Consider the following 25,941-nt stretch of genomic DNA (forward strand, 5'->3'; position numbering starts at 1 on the left):
GCTGTTCTGATCCGATTTAGATTCAAAATTTACGAGAAAATAATGTTCATGTTTTTAATCGATACAAATATAAACAAAGACTGACGTAAGAGAAACAGGATGTTTGTCTCCAATTCAGGATTAAAGGTTTGCAGTTATGATGCAAGAATTGTAAGATGCGTGGAAAAGAAAATGGATGAAAAACTGCATGTTTTGTGAGAGAGAGTATCAATCAGTAGCGTCGCCACGGGGTAGAATGGGGTCCACCCTAGTTCAGTGGTGGTGCCAGGGGGGCAGGGGCTACAGCCCCCTTCGGAGTTGCTTAGCCCACCCCTCGGAAGATAGACGAAGAAAATTTAAAATTTTGTCGGAGCAAGATTTTGCTACCGTTTGTAAAATTCTTACGAATGAAAAGAAGTAACTGAAAACAGAAAACTCATTGAGTATAAATGTACAACCAAGTAACTCTCAAGTAATTTCCACACCATATCGGGGAACTCAACCCTCTCTTTCGGCATACCAAACCACAATCATACCATCAATAGTAAAATTCTTAAAGACCACTTGGATATAATTTTAAAAGATGAAGACTAGAACAAGTAGGGAAACAGCCCACCTCCTATACTACACCATTTCCTTTTGGGGCGGCCTCTTGTATATCTATGAAATTGTGTTATATACGGTAGCATTAGCTTATGATGTCGGCCTCAGGTCTCTCGGCTATAAGAATTTTGAGAGGCTGGGCTGTAAACATCAGCTATTAGTTTCGTGCTCAAACAAGATCCCGCCAGATTCAAACTCCTTTATCTTTTTAGGTCCACATGTAGCAATATATTTAGCTTAGGGTTAAGACTGATTAATTACGTAGGATTCAAGTGCTGTAAAAGTTTGGCGACTTTTATTAGACAGGATTACAAACACTATGGATTATGTCTCCTTCCTGAAACTTCACGATTTGTGACTCGTGCCATTTGGCTGGAGAGTTAATGAAGCAAATTACAGCTTCTTTCTTTTTTGGGAGGGGGGCTGTCTATGTATTTCGAGATTCTTCCCACATTCCGAGATAAAAAAATTTGCCACAGTAGATAACTTGGTATATTTCATGCTTGGGAAAAAGGAGGGGCATTACCCCCAAATTTGCCAAAACAACATTGTCAGCTAATCCTTCTCAAATATATAGGAATGAATTGAGCAGGGATAAGCCTACCATGGTCCATGTGTACCAAAGGCACATATATTCAAATGTGGAAATAGGACAACCTTGCGGAGAAGCGTTTAGCTGAAAAAAGTGTACTTTTCTTTCCTCCCAGGAACCTCTCCCCATCTCTATTCAATTTCCACTCTCGAATTTATGTAGCACTGTGACGCAGGGCTGTGTAAGCCATATTTTTAATTATTCGCTAAAGAAAACCAATATTGTAAGAAGAGTGTGGCACGACTGATGTAAGAAAGGCAGGTATCTGCATTATATGATCTGGTCTAAATTTATTCTAGGGTAATAACTTTATGACATGACTTGGAATTTTCAAAAGAACTGGTATACATTATTGTGTTCTTTATACGACTTGAAAATCGTAAAAAAGTTCAACTTCTTTTGTTTTAGCTTGAATTCTATTCGAAATGCGCGTTATACTTATGCGATACACACAAGAAAACCTTTTGGAGCAACTATTTCACCGTAGATGTCTCTTGGCAAAGACAGTTGATTTCAGACTTGCAAAGCTGTGTAAAATTGATAAGTGGATCTTAGTCGAAGTACTTTGCTGATTGTGGCAAGATTTATGGAGAATAAAAACTCTCTACGAGAAAAACTCGAGAAAAGCATATAAAGTATAAAGCATAACGTTTTGAAAATACATTAGCCAAAGTGATCCATTAAGGAGGTTCTTGAAACAAAATAGTTTTCAAAATCGGCCTACATTAGTGCCAAGTGCCACATTAGTGACACAAGAGTTGACATGTGTTTAAAGTCAGTCTCCACAGCGTAACCTTGGTCAAAGACAGTGTAAAAAGTGGGCAGTTGATACATTTAGTATCCTGACAGATCTGAAAAGTATCTAAGACCTCAAAATAATGTACATTTTTTAAACACGGACTGCTCAGGGACGCCGGAGAAGGGGCGCAGGGGTGAACCGCCCCTGTTGCCTTTTGAAGGAACGGCAAGAGGGGCAAAAGTGCCCTTTTCTTTAAAATGCCCTTGAAACTGGCCAATTGCTATAACCAGAGAGATTCATCTAAAATTCTGATTGTAGTGCCTTATTCATGACGACAATTCTCAAAACTTGTAAGATAATCCCATATGCCAAAATTAGCCAATTTTCAAGATACCTACAGATAATCGAAATAAAATGGCAGTTAGTAGAAGGAATTAGAAGAAGCTGGCAATTATCTTTCAGATGCCCTTTTACGCAAGCCTGCCCCTTATGCCCCTCTGTCGTTCCGGTGTCCCTGGGATAGCCTGTGTCCCAGACCCCTAACTTTCAAGTTAGGGGGTCTGGAGCACAGGGTACCCTGGGACTGCTCGAATACAATCACAACTTAGCAACACGCCCTTCCACCTCCATCAACGCCTTTACGCAACAACAAACCCCATCCCGACAATGGCTCTTTTAGAATACCGGACAGCCCTAACAACGGACACCTCTAAACATCCCTCTGTGGCATACAATGCTTTATCGAAGAAGCAGCCTTTTCAAAACTGACATTAGTAGACAGTAGCTGGTAGATGTATTTTCAAAATATATCATTCCTTTAACAGACCTGTTTTGCTTGGCTGTTGAGAACTAATAAGTACACTCTTTTTTTATAAGAACAATTCTATAAGACACAAACCTCAAAACTGGTCAAAAGTTAAAAACAAATTAAGAACAAGCTGAGGCTGGGCTTTATACAAAATGCAATTTTGAACAACATTTTTTCTCAAAATCGAGGATTTTTAGCGATGTGTGGGTACTTTTTCGGTGAATATTCAAATTTGTCAGCAAATTAAGGCTGTCTCACTCACTTTGTTGGCAAATGGGGCCTGAACACCTCCTTAGAGCGAAAAAGCTAGCAGTAGCACTGCTTACACCCTCTTAATTTAAAAAACAAATTAAGAACAATCCAGCCTCAAATTTTCGAAAAAATTAAGAACAGTCAGCCTGAACTTAAATTTACTGGTTCTTATAAAAAAAAGGGTGTAAATTTTTTACATGTGCCATATCCTCCTGGAGCCCAGTGTGACCCAATCACCACATCATTGACTAGGCAGTTAAGATGTTACCTCTATGCACTAAACGGGATGCGAGAATGCCAAACCGTGGTTCCCCTAAGAAATTCAACAACATAATGAGGCCCAGTTTCCAATACTCTGTTTCCATACAAAAACGGAGTGGAATTGTTCCAGACCGATATGACCCCTTGGACCAATATGACCCGAGAGTCTTAGCAGTCCAGACCAATATGACACGAGGGTCATACCGGTCCAGGGAGGGTCATATTGGTCTGGGCAAGAAGAATGAATTTGAGGCTTTATGATGGTTACAAACGCACCGAAGGCGCTCTTTTAGTTTCTGGTAGGCCTACACTTGCTGGTTTGAATTTTTCAAATCCAAATTCCACAAATCCAAATGTGTCAAAGCTTGTTGACTTTCAAAATATGTTTTGGACTAGGCCAAAAATTGGGCTTATTTTAAATTTATCTGGATAATTCTTCAAATTGGCCGAATATTTGAATTTTTTAAGCAGCTGTTTCGTTTGTTATTCCTCTATTGCCTCTAATTGTCTCTAAGGAAGCACGTTTTTGTCCATCATTTCCTTTGAGACCTTTGCGTTTTCTTCGTAAAGTAAAACGCATTAGGTGTAATATATATATAGTAAAACGCATTAGGCGTAAATTTCATAGGTGTAAAAAAAATTCAATCCAATGGTGTTCTTTATTGCAGTTTGAATCGCTTTTGATAGTTCCATAAGATCAATTGAACATTTATGCATAATAGAGTTCTAAAGTGATGACGTCACAAAAATCTATTTTTGGAATTTTTGAATTTGGATCCCATAGCTTGAAAGAACATCATGAAAAACCTCTAAATGTGCAAAATCAGTCAAATATGTCACGAATTGGCTGAGATATGGCCACATGTGCTTTGTCTCTTTCTCCATCAAACCTCTCTAATTTCGCCTTTGTTCATAACTTTTTGAACAGAGCGAAAATAACAGTGATTCGTTAGCAAACTTCAAATCTTTCATCGGCCATATCTCAACCGATTTTAGACATATTTGGCCAATTTTGCATATTTGAAAGTATTTCATGGTGATCTTTTATGCTATGTGGTTAAAATTCAATAATTCTAGAAATATGTTTTTGGTGACGTCACACTTTAGAACTCCATGCTGGATTTAGAAGGCCAAATACATAAGATTTAAAAGGCCTTACAATTTTTGATAGCAAAAATAATTTTTTAATAGGCATTATAGTTGCCATTTTGCATTCTATCTTTGTTGAGTTCCTCGTTTGATTCTTAAAATCTACTTGCTGAAAGTATATATTCGTTTGTCGTCCGTGAAACAGCTCTACTGCCGTGGTCTCTTCATTTCATTGGAATTTGTTAAGCTTCTATCATGGCCTAGGCGCGCTGTAAAAATGCATTCAAGTTGTGTCAATCAACAATAGGTAGGAACAATGCCAAACAACAAGGAGCAATCTAACGTAAAATAATGTGACATGATAAGCTAAAAGTTTCAAAAGGTTGTCTAATTCACCCGGAGAGGCCGGCAGGGTTTTCGCTTGCCATTTCTTAAAACAAATTGCAATCGAGGCTGGCAACCTCGGAGTCATATTGGTCCAGTTGGGGTCATTTCGGCCTGGGAGTCATATTGGTCTGGAACAGAATGAGTCCATTTTTGATTTTATGTTCTCACTAGTACACTTAAAAATGGAATCATTCGATACCAAACCAGAATCATTCGAAAACGCTGTTCAAAGTGAATTACTTCAAAAACGTACTCAATTAAAAACGCAGTCAATTAAAAACGCATCGTTTTAATGGGAACGAAAATGGAGTCACTCGAATACGGATTCATTCATTCACAGAATCAAAATAAGCACGAACATCTATATCATTGAATATAATTGATTGATACGAAAACATCGTTTCGAGGGACTTGTGATGTGTCACTTGATTAATACAGTTATGTTAAGCTTGCCAGCCATTGCTTTGATACTGGTTTGCAAATCATTAAGATATCATAGTGGATTATTTTAAGTCCGGTCATGCCCTATCTTGGAATAACAGGTATTCCAGATACTGTTTATGGTCTTTTAGAGCGTGATCACCAAGGAACAAAGCCATGCCGAAGTAAGCGCATTAAAGGTGTGGCCATTATGAGTCTGATTTGAAAGTTCTGGTTGTCAGAAATCAAGCCTGAAAAGAACCAACCAAGAAAGACATCTTTATCGGAATAATGACACACAGTTCGAGTCTCAGAGATGACATGGGGGCAAAGTGCCCCCAGTATTCCTTTCTGGAATTATTGCCTTATGTCGGTTGAATATTCAATTTTGAAGATTTTCAATTCATATAAAGTCGGAAAAGGATTTCAATTCTTTAATCAGTCACTAAAAATTTCTCTGGCCAACTCTGACGAAGCTCCATTTGCCGAGGCAAAATGTTGGTTGAATTTCATTCTATTTCAAAATTGTCGGTTTTCCAAATAAAAGTTCATTCAAAATGCTTCTTGTGGTTTTGCGTTGCTCCTGCTTGTCGTTTTTCAAATATATTTAGGCCTTATTAAGAAGCACATTTTCTTTTAACAGCATGCAATTTCCATTTTCTAGCATCTCCATACCACCCTTAAACTGGGCAAGCCAATTTATCGAAATTGTTGCTTCGCCTCCCACCCACTATGGAACTTGACCCCCCCTCTATGGAACTTGACCACGGAGTCCCACAGTCTAATATTGAAAAATTCAATGGAACCTCCGAAAGGGCAAATTTATTCTTGCCTCACCATTTTAGGAAAAAGCATAAGATTTTCCATACAGACTTTTTTATTTTCATAGTGACGAAGATTTAATACTTAAGAGAAAGCTGAAAGGATGGGCCGGGAAGAGACAAAGAAGTCTACACCCTAGGGCAAAAAATGCCCTCCACGATAACTATGTGAGTGTCATTTTAAAAGCCGCAAACATATCGGATCTGCATGCTTCAGTTTTCGTTAATCTTATCTTTATTCTTTTGAAGGAGGTAGATGAAAGGTCAATGAAATTTTTAACCTGGTAGGCGAACTTGGTCTAAAATGAAAGTTTCAACTACTGAAATGATTTTTGAGCTTTCTTAAACGTCCATTCACAGTGGAAATTGGACTTAAACGTATTTGAGATAAAGTGGAATCTAAGGACAAAACACTCTACAGAATATGGTTGCAAAATTAATCAACTAATTATGAGGCTTTGTATAATTTCATAAAAGTTTCACAGAATGAAAATATGATCATTTGTTATATTTTAAATGCGTCTATAGTTATTACATCAAAACATAAAATTTGAAATGAAAATGAGTGGAGAAACTTATTAAGCCGTAATCACTTTTGCGGAACATGATTTTATGTCTATTTTCTCTTTAAAAAATAAAAGCAAGTAGAATTGAATCTTACATCAGTCCACTTTCGTCTGAACCACAGCAGAAGCTTAAAATTATAAAGCTAAGAAAGAAAAGTTATGGTTCTCTTTAAAACATGGTCACCAAAAATAATTTCCAAATTTTTCACGGAAACAGGCTGTTTTAGTGACATTTAGAGTCAGCATATTTTTGAAAAGTTTGAGAATTATTTCACACAAAACATCTTAGAATGCAAAAAACTATAGGCAATCCTTTTTACAAAGGGTATTGGCCTCTCTATTTCAATAGTAAGACCTCCAGTGTATTCCACTGCTTGGCTGTGTGGCTGTGTACTATCGCAAATCTTGCCATGCATCTTCCGGCTAAGTACGTCGTTGAAACACACCTGAAGGAAAGAGCGTAAGAAAGGAACATTTGAACCTGTGATGTCCGATCCAGTGACGCTGGAATAGCTGCAAAACAGAGGGGAAAGCGCCGAGAAAAACGGAGGAACAATAGCAAAATAAAGAAATTTCAAAATTTGTTAGGGCAAGGAGACAAACGCCAATTTGAACCCCTGTGCTCTAGCATCCCTGTCCCCATGTCTACCTTCAAAAGAGGCTCATTGACAGGGAACATACAGTTTAGCTCATTATGGGCTTTTCTTGCCTGGAGAAGAAAGAATTTACAGATGCTTATGTGGAGCTCACGCAATGCTGACGCTCTGCTAACGCTATGCTGGCGATACTCTAACATTACGCTAATGTTATGCTGACGTTACGCCAAAATTACGATGATGTTGCTGAAGTATGCTGAGGTTACGCTGATGTTTTGCTAAACTTATGCTGACTCTAGGATTAGTGGGGAGAACCAATGGCTGGAAGGGATCTAAAACACGTATTTTATGACGTAAAGAAGAAGACGAAAATAAACCATATTATAGCCGCAATTTGTATGTTTAATATCTTATATTGCTTGTACGCAAGACCTGATACGGAAAATTTTAATACGATTCCACCTTCCACGGACGCTGCCCATGTCGGCCACAGATCTGTCTACTAAAACATGGAACCATTCAAGATACTGAATGAAGAAGCAAAGCTATTAGAATTATCAAATGAAACTTGTAAAAATGATGACTCTGAAAATTGTCATTTATCGATCAAAAATACTTAAACCACTAGTTAAAGTCTTCAAAGTAGAAAAACGCTGGGGCAGCAAAACCTACATTATCTTGTCTGGCAGTTACATAAAAATCACAATGTTGTATTTGGGCAAATGCAGTGACAGGATATGATTCGATATGCCTCGGAATTTTGCCTCAGAGATTCAGTATTTTAGCAAAGAAGTTGGAAAGGAAAAGCCGCTCAAACAAAAGAATTGAAAATTATAGCATTTGCCCGATCATTCTAAAAATTTATTTCTTTCATAGATTCTAGTGGTAAATGCACAGATAATTTCTAGAGAAGACCCTGACCTTGCATACAAATGGTTCCCTATAGACGAATCCCCGTCCCTGTTATAAAGTGCCTGTAGGTGCCACAGAAACATATGATTGGCAAGGTGAATAAACCCCTCATTGTGCTATTGATTTCCCATGAATGAGCAATTTCTATTAAGAGTCAGTGAATAATTTGAGTGATTTCTTATACAAAACAGAGAGTCTCTAACACAAATGCAAATATATAGTGAGTCTTCTACAGCACAGCCCCCCTTCCATTTTAGGACAGCACCCCTGCTTTAGATGCCATAGAAATATATGATGCTTAAATGCTTTTAGTTAGAAACTTGATAGCAACCACTTAGATCTCCCTCCCTCTCATTGTTTGTTTGAGATTGCTCTTTTTCAGAGGGCAAGGATGTGGGATGGTGCAACATAAGACTGTGGTGAGTTGGAGTTAAGTGTTGCGGAGGCAAGCAGGTGCTCCAAAGGTTACCAGCTCATATATTCAAAAGTGACAAGAAAAGGCACATTGATCGTGGGATGTACGAAAAGAACGTCACAGGATTTTTCATGGTCAACAGCAGAGATAAGAATTGTCCCTCAATCAAATTAACTAACAAGGTAGAAGATTAAATGGATCTGAAAAGGAGGAACCATTTTGTGGACAATGATTTAAAACGTACAAATGACCTCACAACTAGAATAATACACATACAAAAATATACCGTGTACGAGACAATACGAAGAAAAATATCATTTACGTATACGACCGCAGGGTTGCGAACAAACGGAACCATTATGCGTACAACCAATTCAGACCCATATTCACCACAATAATAGTGGTCTTATCAGCAATCTTTCAGTAATATCATTTGCCATTTAAGACTATTAATATGAGGCTATTTCAAGCCCTACATACCGTTTAAAAGTCGCGAATCGAGTTCCATTTTTCTCAAATCAGCAGTGAATTTAGGTGGCCGCCGGGCCGTGGTTGGCAGAAACGGCTCGCATCACTAAGCCCTGAATTAACCTGTGGGCTCCTTTACACTCCTGTTATCCTTAATCAAACATATCCTCCTTTTGTTGCGCACTGACGCAGTGGTTAGTTTTCACATATATTTAAAGAGGACACTGCAAAACATCATTTGTCGCCAATAGGAGAATGCTACACCCCATTATCGTTCTTTGGGAGAAACTCTCGTCCTAAGATTCTTTAAGACACCTTGGGAAGACACTTTGTGGATCTTGGTACATTGTGCGGTTTGGTAAAGAAACATTTGCTGGAGATTAAATAGAAATGGAAGATACCTTGGTAAATGAGGATGCGGATTATGCTGCCTACATTACCAGCCAGAGATATTTACAACGGCGTCAGACTGTGCCCGCCACTCTGAAAATGGGCAACAATCAGGCGGAAAATAAATCGATCGCTGAATCGTTGAAGAAGATATGGAAGGACTGTTTCTCAAAAAAAGATCAAACTAAAAAAGAGGCGAAGAAGCTGGAAAAAGAAAACGAACATTCTCACGACTCACCGCGAGCATTGGCAAAGCGGATGAAAATACGACAGTCATCAGCATCTGAGGAAGACATACTCCATTTTGCTGTCTCTAGAGACGATATCAAAGCAGCGAAAAATATTCTTGAGAATGGCAAAGTTGAAATCAACGCGATGCGCCCACCAGGCGTATCACCCCTGCACCAGGCGTGTGCCACGGGAAGTTTAGAATGCATAGATCTGCTTCTACGCCACGGTGCCTCAGTCGAACTGAAAACATGGCAAGGGCAATCGGCGTTGCAGGTGGCGGCGAGGTATGGGCATTTCGAGGTGGCGGAGCTACTATTGCAAAACGGTGCAAATATGGACGACATCAAAGATGGGTTTTGAGATAGGTTTTCTTTGTTTATCTTTTGAAAGCTTAACGTGTGTACATGGAGTAATAAAGAATAATCGCCGGCTCAAATAAGGATAACGTAAAATTTGGATGCTTAGAGTCAAATGTGTTTTTTGATCACCAAGTTTGACATGAAGTTTGTTTGTATTATATGTTTTATGGAAAAAATCAAAAAGGTTTGCGTTGTTACGAATATGAATTGGAAGAACAAGGACAAATTTATGATTCTCAGTAAATAGATGCCACGACAGAACAGTTCAAAGGGCGCGGGGACATTTTTTATTAATCAAGTCTGTCAGATGTGGGATGACAGTTAGATACAGTGTTACCGGTTTTAATGCATTAAATACTGTGTAATACAAGTAATGTTTCCGCTGGCAGTTGTGCATAACCGCATATGTTCCGTAACGCATTTCCCTGCATTCGAATCGATTCACGTCAACTTGATTGTCAAAGGGAGACTTTACCTCGATTTGATTCCCTTTTCCGATGTAGCTTATTCAATGCGAACTAAAAATAACCCCGCAAACACTGAGTCATTCCCATGGCTACAAGCGGTAATTCTGTTCTTTCAATTCAAACGATGTACAAATACTGATTCGTATAAATAGAGCTAAGTCCGGAGGCATTGAGATAACAGCAAGAATTAATTTTTATCCGTCTTTATGTCAAATCAGCCAATCGTTTTTATCAATGCCTGTATGAAGAGATTAAGTTGTTTCCCACAATTTTATCATATAAGACTACTACTGCATGCAGCTTTGTCATTAATAAATTTCTTTAAAAACGTTTACCCCCATGAAGTACAAAACCATATCTTTCTTCTATTCACGCTAGAAGTTTTTATTTGAAGGCTGATTTTCTTTTTGAATACGTTTAAAGTGGCCAGAGATTTCTTTACATCAATGTCACAAAGAATCGGGAATTTTATCAAATTCCCCAATATATACTAGATTCGTAGAAAAGCTGTACAAAAACCCTATAATGAAGGAGAACATATTTAGGCCCACTTAGAGGGGTTTGGGAAGACTGCCCCTGGGCGCCGAGCTGAGAGGGGCACAGAAAAGCTTTTACAAAGCTCCTTACAATAACAAAAACATTAAAAAAATCATAGTTTTAATGACGTCATCACCGACCGCATCTTCCTCTTCCCCAAGGCCTCAGATGAGCTCTCGGCGAGCCTAAACATACCATTGACAACCTGCTTTATGTAAGTAAAGATAAGCAAAAACTAAAGTTTTTTGGACTTTAATCAACTCTTTCCTGGGCGAATCAAGTTCAAAATCACACGACTCGATCCTTATTAGTTATAATGACATCATGCAGGGAAAATAGATAAAGTATTATATTTGTAAACTTGTATTTCATTATCTTTATATTATATCTAGAAATTTGGAAAGGAAATATATTGAATCAAGAGTTAAATCTTTTGTCTGATTGCATCCTGTCTATCTTTTCCCAAGTTCATGATGATAAATGCTAGCAATATATTTTGTCTACAATAACAAACTTCATACCGAATAATATATAAGAAGTTAAATATATTTTTATAATGAAATGTTTATAATGATCGATTTGCCAAGATTGAGGGTCTCCCAGGCGGTTACTTGTTCCCGTGTTCCTTTTGAAAAAAAACAACCAATGTTTTCGTGTTTCCAGTGAAAAATGAAAAATGTTCCCTTTTTTGCTGAAACTAGTAATGATGTTCCCATGTTCCCAGTGGAAAATTTAAGCTGTTCCTGTGTTTCTGTACCATTTCTTGCCATGTTTCCTTGTTCCCAAAAACCCCCGGGAGACTCTCAAATCTGTTTACGAAGCTCTCTAAAATCGAAAGGTCAACCAAACATAAGCTCTTTTTCAGACATTTTACTATGACTCGAAATTCCTAACTTTGTTATCATTTCAAAGATTTGCCAAATAATGCCATATTGTCCCAAGTCTTGTGAATTAAACCAACGATCTCTTCGTACCAACAGTGATCGTGTTTTAACAAAGCTTGCGAAAACATTGGACAAACCTCCGAGAAGGCACGTTGACTTTTGCATTCAAGGAAAAGTCACAAGTCGAGCATCCAAAACAGAACTACTCCTCCGCAAGAGAGGGTTCCAGTCAGCAAAGGCATTGTTCAAAGCGGTGCTATTTGCACGCGCATATTCTGATTGTTTTTAGAAAATCTTTAAAAACAACAGCATTTTCTGAGAGAAGCTTGATTCAAACACAAAAAAAACTACCGACAGTTTGATATTTACAAACAGTATGGTTTCAGGAGTCGATTGTTGGCGCCAATTTCCGATTTCCACTTTGTTTGGGGGTGTTGCCTATGACACTGGGTCATTGGACGAATTCCAGTAGAGTTTTTAATTCCGACAAGCTGCTGGCGTTGTCAACTTTTTTTAAGATCGTTACACATTTGCTAAAACTAAAACAAAGTCTTTTTATACAAATACTTTAAATTCTTTCCAGCATCTTCTTAAGAAATTATCTTTTTGAGGCTGATCATATTCTTTAAGTACACGCTTTTTTAAGAATTCCTATTATATTTGCTGAGCTTCAATATTCTTATGTCTTTTTTATTTTAAGATTAAGTTTATTCTTAAATTGTTCTTAGGGTTGCATTATAGTGTCAGTGTCTCCAAGGCCAGATACGTGTATTTCAAGACATAAGCGAGAAACTCGCATTTGTTTTGTTTTTCAATGAACTCAAATAAGCAAGAAACGTTATTCTTCGATAAGCTTGAGCCTCGCATTATTTTTAGATTATTCTTAAATTTCAGTGATTTGGAGCCTCAATATTCTTATAGACTATATTCATACAAAAAAATTTGTATCCTTTTTTTCAAATCTGATTTGGCGTCGGGGTAACATAGTTCTTATGCCATTATGAGGAAATGGTCAAACGGAAGAAAAATTAAACTATTTTAACAGCAAGGATGTTCTTAACATTCATGAAGTTTTAAACAATAACAAAATGTTTTATAACCAAAATATGCGAGAGACAATATGCAAGCCGAGGCTGAGCAATATTTGTACAATACTCTTAAAAAACTCACCCAACTTCTTTCAGAGACACGTCTTCAACCCTGAAACAGGCCTATGCCTAACTTTCCTAATTTTAAAAACTGGTTAATTAAAGGAAAACAAAAATCCTGCAATTATCACAGCAAACTTGTCCCTTGTTTGAAAGAACTTATATACGTAAAAGGAAATATCAAACAGGTTTTGTATGTAACATAAAGGAGAAAACAGTTATGTATTTATTGTGGTGGGATCCTGGTGCTTCTAATTTATGAAAAATAACGAAATTCCTGCTGTATATTGAGAAGGCATTGGCACATTCGCATGTTCAGTCATTTCAAATAATACAATGCACGACTTAGAAGAAAAACCAAGCCGTTGTCTCTAACGAAAGCATCCGGATTTTTATTATTAATTTGTTTCGATCAATTTCTAAAACATAGCTTGTCTTCAGCCGAGACGTACAAGGCAATGCGTGTGTTCCTTTGAAAACAGAAGGTCTGCGTCGTTAAAAGGCGACCACCGGCCTTTTACTTCAGGATGGTTTTAATTGGTGTTTGTTAATATTTCTAATCGATCCAATTTACTTTATCAAAGTTAGACCACTCAATGAAAATCTTATACAGTTGCTGATACACAAAGCCATTTGCTAAAACACCACATGACTGATAAGGTATGGCGCATCAAAAGTGACGTCATACGGATAGCGGCTACCAGCCCTTTCTCGCAGTTTGGTGAACGAAACTGAGGCCAAAATGATTCATACATTCAGAATTGAATGCCCTATACATGAATTATCTGGAAATAGAAAATCGCTTTAGGTAGATGAGATTTAAAAAGCAAACTCGGTTAAGCCTTTGTGAAAACCAACTCTCACTACGCTTTAGAAAGCAAACCATACGTAATAATTTTTTCCGTTTTATACTTTGCTTTGGTCTTATGACATCAGAGCAAGGAACAATTTTGATACAAAGAGCAAGGAACTGTTGTTGAAAAGATCAAATGAATGGGTAAGCAATGATAAATGAGGCTAAAAGAATGATTCTATTCAATATTAGATGTCTTGTACATTCCTTTTTTAAAAGAATGCTATGGATTATTTCCAGCTTGACATTCATAAGAAATTTTCATTAAAGCCTGAATATTTTCTTAAAGTATTCTAAAGTTTTTCAAATCAAATATGGTTTTAGGGGAACATCACCTACACTTGAACAAAAACCACGCTTCTTGAAAAACGATGTATGTCAGTTTTGCGATTCCCTTTTATGAATATCGCACAACAGGCAACTGCTGAAAAATGAGACACAAATATGCAAGTTGAGGCTGAGCAATGTTTTTAATAATCTTAAAAGTTGGATGAGTCTTAATTCTTATAATTCTTATAAAAAGAGTGTTTAAGCAAGTGGTGAAAGAAAGAGAGATTCCATCAGGAGAGAATTAAAGCAAATGTGTGAAGAAATCCAAGTCTAACAAGGCCAGATGACCTTTGTGGGGTCCTTGCAGGGCCAAACGCTCTCCAGTTTAAACTATGCACTTTTTCATGTGGGAAACTTGAAGTAAGGCACTGACTGTCGTAACCATCATCATAATTTTTACCGAAGTACCTTATCCTCAGACAAAATTTGGTACGTTTTTACATTTGAAAAAATTTATTTGAACTTGAAACATATCGTTGACTCTACTTGTAAATACAGACCTAAACCAAGGTGCGGTCAAATTAGAAAAGGCCCGACAGTTTTTGGGAGTTATTCTACTCGCAGGAGCATAAGTGTACAATGCCTGCCAAAAGTACTTGGAACACCCAGCAATTAACGCTGCATTTGATATCTCTCATTCCTTTCATGAAAAAAATTGCTACTTCCGCACCCTTCCCCCTAAAACAATGTTGATGGTTTAGAGAAATATCATAAAAGAAGCACAAAAGAAAGTGCTTCCTAAAATCCTAACCCGTTTGATAGTAAACCAACATTGTTCCGTGGGGGAGAGGGGGATGATTGATTTTGACCTTGGAAATTGATGTCAGTGTTCCAAGACTTTTGGCAGGCATTGTAGGCTGTTTCCAGGAAAATGACGCAAACGATGACATCATACAAGCTATTACAATAAGAGGATGCAGCACAGAGGATAAATCGTAGGATGCGTCGAGAATCAACATGATTCAAGAAATACACTGTTCAGTAGACAGCGGTGCTATTTTAGAAACTACATATGCAAAAGACAAAGGAGAAAGCAACAAAAAATGAGAGACAGTTTAACCCAATAAAGTATTTATTCAAAGTTTTATCATGCTCGAGCTACGCTTCCTTCTATGTGTAAAAAATAAACAAATGTTCAGTTCCAACGTCTTTTTTAGCTTCAAAGCACTTGACTATGCCACTGCACTTCACCTTGTGAATGTGCGAAGATGTCGGTTAAATCCGTCACGATCGTTGCCTTGGTTTTGGCGGTAACCAGCAAACGCGCCACCGGCGAAGAAACGGCTAGAAATAATAATAAAAATGAAATTAGGTTGTTAAATTAACAAAAACAAAAAATTGGACTTTGTGCATATAAATATTGCTTACTTTCTTCAACTTGGGACAAAAATATGTGTATCGACGGCTAGTGTAAATCCCAGTAGGATTTTTAGTATCATTTGCCTTGTAACGGGCACTTTTGGAATAAACCTTTAGGGAATGGGCAAAACTAATGCAAGTGAAAAATCAAGTTTAATTCTACGACCAAATAGCTGAGAAAATCAGTATCAATTAGGAACAGGTTGGGGTCTTTTATGATTAAGTACTGGTGTTTTGATGGAGATCAGGCCCGACTCGTTTCTCGTATACATTAGGCTTCGTGGAAACGAATCCACATGCATTAATGACGTCGAACGGCAAATTATCTACTGTGAACTGGGATACAACGATTCATTCGACGGGGTAGGGTACATACCATTTCACTATAAATCAGCATAGGAGCTTCTGTGACTGCTGGTATTACTCCTTGGCCAAAAATGCATCAGCCTTAGATTATGTAATATAACTTTGGTTGAGTACAGTAGATCACTCCGTAACCCACTCTAAGTAACGGCACGAGTATCCTTCGAATTTGGTTACTTGATGTCAACGATCTATGTGTGCCTTGGTTATTCTATTCTGTGCACTTTTGAACATATTTGTCCCTTCCGTTCCATTCCGTGAAATCTTCAGCCAGATCTTGCAGGCGAACGGACTCGGGGAACTGCTTAGTGAAAACCAGTCGCTAGGATCCCGCGAGAAAGTCACAAAGCAAACAATTTACAACTTAAGACTGATGTATTGCCCGAGATGCCTAGAACAGCGTTTTGCAAACCGTAAGCAATCCGCAAGTAGGGGGACTGTTAAAGAGGGTATCTAGGCCGGCTATGATGACGTGAAATGGCTGGCTAATTCTCTCGCGTAGGGGACTGCTTAATTCAACTGAAACATAGAACCCAGGACTGAAAAACAAAAAGCCTGAAATCCAGAGCCATATATTATTTTCTGCTTTGCGATCTGCTGACACTAAATAAACACTTACCTATTGTCTTCTTTTGGCTTCGGCCCGGCCCAGTAACCCCCTCTGAAACTGCTCCGTGGATACGTTGATTGCGATTCGCGGGGTGCTGGGGAAAAGAGAAAGTTGCCTTAAACGACCCAACTCTAAAATAATCCCAAAACTCTCCCCATATTTCTTTATTCGGTTATCAAAACTATAAAAAAGCACATAGCAGTACCTATATTATTGGTTATAAAAAATATTTTACGATATTTACTTTTAAAAACAAAACTCTATGCAATCGTTATCTCATTGATTACTAATTACAAACTACTGTTACTTCAGAATGTGCGTTTTGAACAGGCATAAACGTCCACTATGCTAAACATTATGATGTTAAACAAATGGATTTTTAATGCTTTATTTGAATAGGATAAGGATGACGCTAAAAAACACGCACAACACAATTGAATATAATTATAACAAAAAAAGAACCGAATCAAAGATAACATATATTATATGAGAGGGTTTCGGGGTAGGTGCATGAAATGAAAATTTTGAGAAATTTAATATCAAACCCTGAGCAAACATCAAGGTATTTTTTCTCTAGTTGTTGCTACGCAGTTTCCAGATTTAGACTTTTTCATTCCAGCATTGCTCAACACAATGCAAAATGAATGGATCAGATTTGATTGTTAGAATGATTTAATATTTCCTGTCATCTTTATTCAAGGTTTATCTTTCTAGAGGCTCAAGTACAGAACAAAGTGAAAGCCTCAAGGGAAATCATTCTTACCTCTGTACGGTGATGCTATCTGTGGACTCCAACTGGACCTAAAGAAAACAAATTGCATTAAAAGTTGATAATTTGTATTTGTTTCAACCTAGCATCCAAAGGTAGTTTTTAGGACACTGAGAAGCTATGCTTATCGAGCAGTGTCCTGGTCCTTCCTCTCGATGTGACCACACCTCGTGATTCCTACGCCTGGAATTACAGAGACCTGGCGACTCTCCCCACTCTGGGTGAAAGTTTGTTCATGCCAGGGACTCGAGCCACGGACCCAAAAGCGGCGCCACGGGGGGACTGGGGGGGGGGCAAGTTCTCGGCAGGATCAATTTTGTATTTCGTCTAAATCCAATGAGAAAATGTTAGGGGAGGGGTAATATTTTGGCAACGTACTTTTTTGATGTCATCCTTTGATTTTCAAACTGCCTTTACATAGCCAACAGTTAGTTATGGACGTTCCTTTTAGGCAAAATTGGCTTTCCTTGTTTGTAAAAGGGCTTTTTCTAGTGCTAAAAGGGCGTGGCCAATTTTTTTGTTTTGTCCCCCCAGAGCGTATTGGCTGGCGCCGCCAGTGCACGGACCCTTGGGTCTGTAGTCAGCGCCTCTAACAACTGAGCCATCCTCGCACCTATAATGCTAAACATATAAGGGGAAGCTTCATTGATTTTGACACAGGATAACGATTAATGTATAATAAGGTAGTCGAAGAAATTTAATATCAATACCGGAGCAATATCAGTACCAGAGCAACAACACTTCAAGTTTACTAATCCTAGAGATTTTGCAAGTTTTTCGTAATTAACGTAAACGGAAGTCGAATGTATCAAAAATTGAAATCTTGTTTGGTGAAATTTAATGCGGCCCAAAAAAGTTTACTGCCGGGAGAGAAAAGGCAGAGTTTGTACAAAAAAGTCCAGAATAATTTGGGCTTTTCCAAATCAACGGTCATACATGTCATGTTCCTAAAGGAGCAATTTCAGTCATAACTATTAAAGACTAACCCTCCACGTTGAAATCCACCTCCTCGACTGTACTGGGGCGTAAATCCAGCCTGGCCTCCCCATGTACCGAATCCTCCTCTGTTAACTTGTGGGTGTTCACCTGCAAAAATATTATTGCAAATAAGATCTCAGTCCTAAGGAGAATATATGACGATGATTACGTTTTGGAGTAGCTATAATAGCAAGAATCTTGGGATTAAAGACAGTCGACAGATACTAAAAAGGCTTTAACAATCTGTCAATCGAGAATTAACCAATTGGCAAGTGTGATTCCACTCACACGGTTATTAATTGGCTACTTCTGTTGACAGATGACTTAAGCCACGCTTGCATCTGTAGCTACATGTAGATTGCCTTTAAGATAACTTACGTCTTCAGCTATTTTGTGCTATAAATTCTCTTCTAATGTTAACTTTGTTGAAATCCTCAAATACAATTCCCTCATAACAGTATTAGCAACCAACATCGCACAACACCGCAATAATAAAACAGCCTCACTCACCCTCTCTCCTAAAAGAGGCTGTCGCGGGAGATGCCCATCGACCTTGGGAGTCGCTGAATCCTCCAGTGAAACGGGGTTCGCTTGATGCTGTCCTCACTGGTGCAGCAAATGAGCTCTGTTTTGAAACAAAACACAAATTCAGTTCAATACAAAACAACGTACAAATTGTCACGCTAAAAGGCACCAGTTGTAGCACCGAGTGGCGTCGATTGAATATTTATGAATTGGTCATGAGTAAATTTATTTCGAAGTGAAAGTTTGCCTCTACACATATCTTACTGGAGATTTAAAGAAAAAATTCAAAAGAATAATTGCAAGAGAAAATGGCATTGTCACTTCAAAACCCCGAATTTCTACTTTATTCAAAAGGCACTAGAAAAGAGGCTTTGGGAGGGGGGGGGGTACCAGTATGTTCCTCTCAAGAAATTATCAATTAATTCTGATTTATTTTCCTATTTGATCTTTACAAATAATCAATCGTAAAGAAAATTGTGGGATACAAAAGTGTATTGTGCTGGGTGCCTCCGCAGGCTTAAAAAAGACAACCAATAAGGGTTTGTCATGAGTGTGCACGTGATTGCTTTTCATTTGTTTGTCGGTCTACCGTCTCAAACAAGCCATCTTCCAAGTTGCCTGGAATTCGATTAAGGTTGATTGAAATTGTGAATATGGTGTAAAGAATCTTGCTGCTTATTGTCTTCTTTGAATTCGCTCATGAAAAAGTCATATAATATTTCCAGCCTAAAACGTTATTGAAATGAGAACTATTTGTTTGTAATTTCACATTCAGCTCAGTCTCAGGTTTAGCCAAGAGATCGATATTGTTCTCGATGGCGCTAAAACGCCTGTAAACTACCCCCACTTTTGCTTTAAAGCCTTCGTTCAAATTTAAGCTCAGTAACGTGAAGAACGTTCAACAGCTAAGTCAAAAACCTACCTTTATCTGCTGTTTATTTTGGCCGTCAGACGGACTTGCAACGTTCCCCTCCATCATGATGAAATCATCCACGTGCATAGAAGGTGGTCGACTTGTGTTCTGCTTCCTTGAGCGGAACAAATCGACGTATCCACGACCAAAGCCACGACCACGTCCACGAAAGTTTCCACGACCACGCTGCAGCCACGAAACTACAAGAGCAAAAAGGCATTCAAAGTTCAATGCCTATAAAGTGTCACTTTGATAAATCACTATATAATTCGATTCTTATTGACTTTTTAAAAAGCTGAATTGAAACCGAGTAAACTTCAAGAATTTGTTGCTGGATGGTGTTGGAAGGTTGGTATGTTTTTCATATACTTGACACAATTAGAGCATCAAAAAATTACTTCAGTTCAACTATTAAAAACTCACGATGAGTACCCTTTCCTATCTATCATATCATTATCAAAAGAACACTTGACGATATAGAGTAGTTTACTTCGCATGAAAGCAGGCCAAATCATTTGCTTCCAGACGGTTGCTCACTGTATTCATTCGGATAGCGCTACTCACTCTAAACCATTTAACATCAAAATCAAACAACGTTAACTACATTTATGAATCATATGTTGATAAAATTTCGACCTTACCGTCAAGTCTCTGCCTCTTCAGATCATCGACATGAAGATCCTTGCCATGTACCAGGGGGTCGAATTTTCTTCTTGACCTTTGAAAAACAACCAGAAAAATTCATTCTAAAATCTCATACCAAATGAGACATTGATGTGAAATCAAAGATCCAAATTGGGCTATGATTATCAGCGAACATAACAGGAGGACGCAGCTACGATGGCCTCGATCATTTGAAACTATATCCAGGAGTCATGTTTAAAGACAGGGGCGGAGGGGCAAGAGTGACGCACTGGATAAGTTCCATGTTTGTGACAATTCCAAAATTATTTGGCAAGCAAGATCTTCTCTTAATTTAGAAGTTTTAGTATCTGTATACAGGAAGAGATGGTTTTCTCTCTTTGGTTTTTCAACTAAGTGAGAAATTCGCAGTCTACCGATTGGTCGATAGAAGAGATCAATCAAACGCGTTATTCTCCCTTTCACGATAATATGAACGTATTTGCTATTGACTAATAATTCACCTCTTCGTTCGCTTGGCTTTATCATCATCTGTTGTTGTGAAACCTTTCTCGACTTCCTCTTTCAAATTGAAACCTGGGCAGTACTTCTCGGCAATGGCTTCCAAATCAACTTTGACCTGCAATGGAACGAAGATTAACTACCGAATCTAATAAATCGTAGAAACAAATACTGAAGCAGTATGATAAAAACGTCAATAAGCGTGAACTGTAATTACAGAGCTAGCATGGAAATTAAAATTTAAAGCTTTTTTTACGTACTAGCTAGAAAGGCAATTGCTCCTTCAGACTCAGTGATCTCTTATTGTTCAAAACAATAGGCTATTGTCTATCTCTTATACAAACAAGGCTTGCCCCCTACCCCCCCCCCAGCTGATTCCCTTTCAAAAAGGCTATGAGTTAGCCGGCTAAAGCATCATATATCTTCGGTTTTCACATAAGCAAACAACGACCATTTCTAGTGAACTATTATAAATACTTGAAGTTATATTAATACTTAAATTTATAGTCTTAGATTAAAACTACTGGCTGAGACATTAAGATGGCATAGATCAAAACCATTTGTCCGAGCAATAATACAAAAGCCATTTTGCGAGGACTTTTATGTAAAATAATATACGGCTTACCATGTCGCAATCAACATCAATATCTTCTGGCGGGGGCGAGAGAAACCAGAGCATCGGTTCAAGTCTGCCAAAGCAAGAATAAACGATTTGTATCAATACGGCTTGGTCCGTGTCAATACTGAGCTTCATAGCTATCGTTATAGGTAATAAGTCTTCAGGGCACATCGCGATATCCTACTCCATGCGAAAATTTCATTCAGTTTTACCATAAGATTGAAATAGAAGAACTGCCTACGTCAAGTTGGACTACCTGTTAGGACTTAGGATTGCAAAGAACAGTTTTTCTTCACAATATGGTATCGCAAAGTCATGAAATAAATTGCAAGAAGATCCCTACTGGTTTTCTATCGAAAAAGATTCTCTCATACAGTAGTTAACTATCATTGAAGCAAAACACTTATGAAGTTGTTAGAAATAGAAAAATAAACAATTTGAGGAGTAATACACCAATTCGACTTACGACCTCGTTTTGAAAATTTCTCCAAATTTAATTATACGCCTTTTTCAAGCTCAGATATGATTTTATCGCCATAATTTTAGGCCGAATACAATTTTCCATATTGGTTGAGCTTATATTTTAGATTTTACGGAGAAATGAAATTTGAAAACTTGTTAGGGATTTGACAGCAAAAATCGTTTCAGAGGGAAACTTTACCCCCCTAGTTGCCAATCACGGTCAAATCCCTTATAAAATTTTCATCTTTTTGTCGTTATAAAATCAATATCGTGAGCAATACCATAATGAAAACTTCGAAGTAGATTAAAACCATTGCTCTCAATCCAAATCTGAGGTCAAAAATTTTGTACAAAAGAATTTGAAGAATTTTTCAAAATGAGGCCGTAAGTCGAAATGGTGTATTCACAACACGAAGGCAAACCTTTCGTCGTCGACCATTGCAGTGAGAAAATGGACTCTGTCAGTGAAGAGCTGTTGAACAGTTTCGGGGTTGGGAAGAACGATGATTTCATCTTTATCTGGAGAGAAGAAAAACGTTTCACATCGATCAATGTATTGGAACAAGAAAAATGTTTTGAGTAATATGGATGTGGAGCGTGTTTAGATAGTTTGCCCACGAATGCTATTATTGTACAAGAAATGAGTTGCAGCTGTAAAACAGAGAAGACTTTGGTTTGAATCTTCTTGTTATGCCTAATGCAGTCAAAATATAACTGGCCTATCACTTTTGATGGAAGTTAGGAAAACTATTATCAAATGCCCAAGAAACATACAAAGGACACTTTTATATTTGGCACAATAAGATAAAGCGTTAGTTGGTTTTTATATAGTGGAAGAATTACTGGGTTTTGATTGGAAGTAAACTAAATCAAAAATGAAAAAGTACGCTTTCTTAGAAAAAAGTAATTGATTTTTGCTACAAAACTATTTGCTGAAGATGCCTGCCTATGCCTATACAGCAATGTGGCCATGAGATGGAATAATTGTACATGAATATAAGCGTACATAAAGACCTCGACTTTTTTCAAATTCCAAGAGTAAGATATCACAGGCCTAGTTTTGACTAACGAAACAATACGCCTTTACTACAGTGCAGTCTTGCTTACTTCCACAGAATTTTGAAAGTGATGGCATCGAATCTATGCCTTGTTAAATAGTTTCAATTATAACGTACTTTGACAGGCAAACAACATCTAGAAGTCTACCAGTAAAATCATGCTTCAAAATTGAGAATTTATTGATATATAATGAGAATAATGAGAATAATGAGAATTCCTTTTTACCTCCAGAAGGTTCATCCTCACTTTGGACTGCTTCAACGAATGAAGTCAGCTGCGGAAGAACTGATGCAGAATTCACATCGTCTTTGTCAACGTTCTGAAAAAAGAGTAAATGTAACTGAAGGTATCAAGATAATATATCATATCGAAAAGAGATGCAAAAAAGATTGAAGTTTGGATAAGAGAAGAGCGAGAGAGGTTGCGAATACTTTGAACTAGTAATTAAGAAGTCAGTGAGAAAGCTTGTTGGAAAAAAAGAAACAACGAATTTTCGTGTGACACAGGTCAAAGATTATGAAAGGTAAAAGGCAGAGAAGATAAGACAAATCTGGTTTACAAACCAACGTGTGGATGGTTTTTGTGACCCGTAAATGTTTCATAAATGACATCTAAATGTCTATTTAAATGATATTTGCCTGATGGTCGCGTGAAGCATGTAAACAGTAACGTGCATTATATAAATCATATGTAATTATCTAGAATTTGTCATATCCTTAAGATGCATATGGTATCGATATTCACCTTTGACGTCGACACCTTGACAATTCACTATCATATTTTAATAGGCCGAATAACAGACTGCAAATTACATACTGAATGGTAAATTACCTACCTTGAAATAATCGATGAGTTTGTGGATGGGGTTACTTTCTGAATTAATATCGATGTTGAGGTAGCCCTTAAGCTTTGATGGACAGACGTGAAGTTTTCGGTTCGATTGAGAATACCCTTCCTCTCTTTGTTCACCGTCAGTGCCATTTGCAATAGCAGAAAGTGGCAACAACAGGCGCAGAAAATCTAGCAGAGTCGAAAGTGAATTCAGTGCGTCATCCTGGCTTCCTTTGTTGCTAAAAAAAAGAATGCAAACATCTTATTCAATAAAAGAGGCTACTAAACTAATAAATTATTACAATAAAGTTATAACAACATTGTAAAGAGTCCATATTGATTCATACACCCATTGATTGTGTTCAGTTGAGAAGTTTCAATGAGGTTTGAAACAAGACATGGGCAAGATGGTTTGAAATCGAGCGTCTAGACAGCAAGGAATAAAATGGAACACAAAATAAAATAGGACTGAGACGATGGTACGGTCTCATATCACTTTGCTCAAGTGAGTCGAAATAATGATACGATATGCTCAATGGCTGATCAAGTGGTAAGAGAAGCCAAACAGAGTCAAGAAAAGTTGTCAACCTTCTTCCGGCCAAGAAAATCTTACTAGAAAATCTTCCTCATTTTAATGGGTTTAAAATGAGCGTAGTCAGAAAACGGGGTACACAGTTTCCTCAATTTCTCTTTGTTTCTACAACCTTCCTCTGGCAAATGGCCGTGGGGCCGTGATGTTTTCCAGACTCTGAAGCCAAGGCAAAGTCAACAACAACAACAGGGTCCAACTTACCATATTTCATTTTCTAATCTCATCAAAACGTCACCAATGTTGAATTGACCTTCATCAAGAACTCTAAAAGATAAACATTTACATCAATCTAACAGAAATACTAAGGATGGAGATTTAAAAGAATTTTACTAGGTTGCCTGATGAACTAAAAGAATCAATCAAGAATCAATCAAGAATCAATCAAGAATCAATCAAGAATCAATCAAGAATCAAAAGAGTTAGAGATATCAATCAATACAATCATGATTGTTATAAGGTGTGGTTGTACAGCGGTCATGGCTATACCCACCTTTGAAGAATCTGCATTCCGTAATCAAAATCTGTGTAATTCATGAGAACACGAATGGCTGGTGGAATCAGCTGGTATGACTGTGTGGCATTGCAAGCGAACGAGAGGACGGCACTTGCAACAGATTGCATCACGCTGCTATGTGGCAGGTTATTGGCGAGCTAAAGAACGAATGCAAAGAGCCGATGAAAAATATTGTAACAGTTTCTTCAATACAATATAGTTAAGATTATGGGCGATCATCCTTGGGTTTTAAAAATGGTTTTAAAAGTAGTTGTAAAATGTGGTACTTTGTGGATTTATTTAAAGGGAAAAGAGATGATATAGCAAAAATGAAGTCAATAAAGGCTACAAGCATTTAGGATAACTGCCACGGTTAAAAACGTCATTGACTGATAATATCTAAAAAAGATATTTCAGGGGTAACTTATCATGCGTTGAGGAAGGGCGTGTAAAGGGTGTTTGGGGCGTGCTACGAATGTGTTAGGGTGTTAGATGTGTCAGGAAGTGTTTGGGGGTATTTAGGAGGTGTTGGGGTTTTGGGGAAGTGTTTGGGGTGTTCGGGAGGTGTTTGGGATGTTGAAAGATGTTTTGGGTATTGGGAGTATTGGTGAATATTGGGGGAGTTGAGGGGTGCTGGTAATCTAAAGTACTAAAACATACAATCAGAGACGTCTTAAAGGCTGTTGATACATTTGATAAAGAAACAGGAAAATATAAATTGGTGGATGTTACTCACGTTTTGCGGCTTAAATGGGTCTTGGAATTCGTTGATAGTTATTTGAGCATCGCAGAGAGATGTCAGAAGACCCTGAAATAAACCAAGGCACCGTTAATAATATTTTTACTTTATCCTTTTAATAACTGCAACTTATGCAACAACGATTCACTTGTTTGGTACTCGTTTTCACGTCATGCCCAGCGAATATTATGATGTTAGCCTTATTATGATACAACATCTTTTTGACTGAAGCTAAGTTGGGTGAAAGGTTTCATAGAAACTTAAAACTTAAAAAGGTTGGTGTAAGTTTTAAAACAAGGGGTTTAGGCTGGCTTTGCCGTCTCCTCCGAATCCACCTCCGCAATTTCACACTTAGCTTTCCTGAAAAGGTGGCAATTAT

The 25,941-nt window shown here is 37.7% G+C and overlaps 2 protein-coding genes across 2 annotated transcripts in view; one reads left to right on the forward strand and one right to left on the reverse strand.

Annotated features, from left to right (window-relative positions):
* The first annotated feature begins 9,004 nt into the window (after positions 1 to 9,004).
* Positions 9,005 to 11,321, forward strand: LOC135690953 (uncharacterized). The gene has a single exon (XM_089113899.1). It carries the CDS (start codon positions 9,299 to 9,301, stop codon positions 9,887 to 9,889), a length of 591 nt encoding a protein of 196 aa, XP_088970025.1. The 5' UTR covers positions 9,005 to 9,298; the 3' UTR covers positions 9,890 to 11,321.
* Positions 11,322 to 15,161: 3,840 nt separating this feature from the next.
* The window catches only part of LOC135690603 (protein virilizer homolog), a 41,468-nt gene continuing 30,688 nt past the window's right edge, over positions 15,162 to 25,941 (reverse strand). The window contains exons 41-55 of the mRNA XM_065208201.2: positions 25,560 to 25,631; positions 24,821 to 24,981; positions 24,532 to 24,594; positions 23,743 to 23,977; positions 23,133 to 23,226; positions 22,271 to 22,367; positions 21,393 to 21,456; positions 20,770 to 20,885; positions 20,266 to 20,342; positions 19,634 to 19,824; positions 18,697 to 18,811; positions 18,195 to 18,294; positions 17,203 to 17,240; positions 16,449 to 16,533; positions 15,162 to 15,391 (exon numbers count right to left, since the gene is read on the reverse strand). Coding sequence (XP_065064273.2) covers positions 15,295 to 15,391; positions 16,449 to 16,533; positions 17,203 to 17,240; positions 18,195 to 18,294; positions 18,697 to 18,811; positions 19,634 to 19,824; positions 20,266 to 20,342; positions 20,770 to 20,885; positions 21,393 to 21,456; positions 22,271 to 22,367; positions 23,133 to 23,226; positions 23,743 to 23,977; positions 24,532 to 24,594; positions 24,821 to 24,981; positions 25,560 to 25,631 — 1,605 coding nt within the window. The 3' untranslated portion in view covers positions 15,162 to 15,294. The remainder of the gene's footprint in view (positions 15,392 to 16,448; positions 16,534 to 17,202; positions 17,241 to 18,194; positions 18,295 to 18,696; positions 18,812 to 19,633; positions 19,825 to 20,265; positions 20,343 to 20,769; positions 20,886 to 21,392; positions 21,457 to 22,270; positions 22,368 to 23,132; positions 23,227 to 23,742; positions 23,978 to 24,531; positions 24,595 to 24,820; positions 24,982 to 25,559; positions 25,632 to 25,941) is intronic.

Source organism: Rhopilema esculentum, chromosome 4 (genome assembly GCF_057945365.1).
Source record: "Rhopilema esculentum isolate cy_ngs chromosome 4, ASM5794536v1, whole genome shotgun sequence".
NCBI lineage: Eukaryota > Metazoa > Cnidaria > Scyphozoa > Rhizostomeae > Rhizostomatidae > Rhopilema > Rhopilema esculentum.

Excerpts from the sequence above, each read along its gene's own strand:
- LOC135690953 (XM_089113899.1), top strand. The coding sequence starts at position 9,299 with ATGGAAGATACCTTGGTAAATGAGGATGCGGATTATGCTGCCTACATT.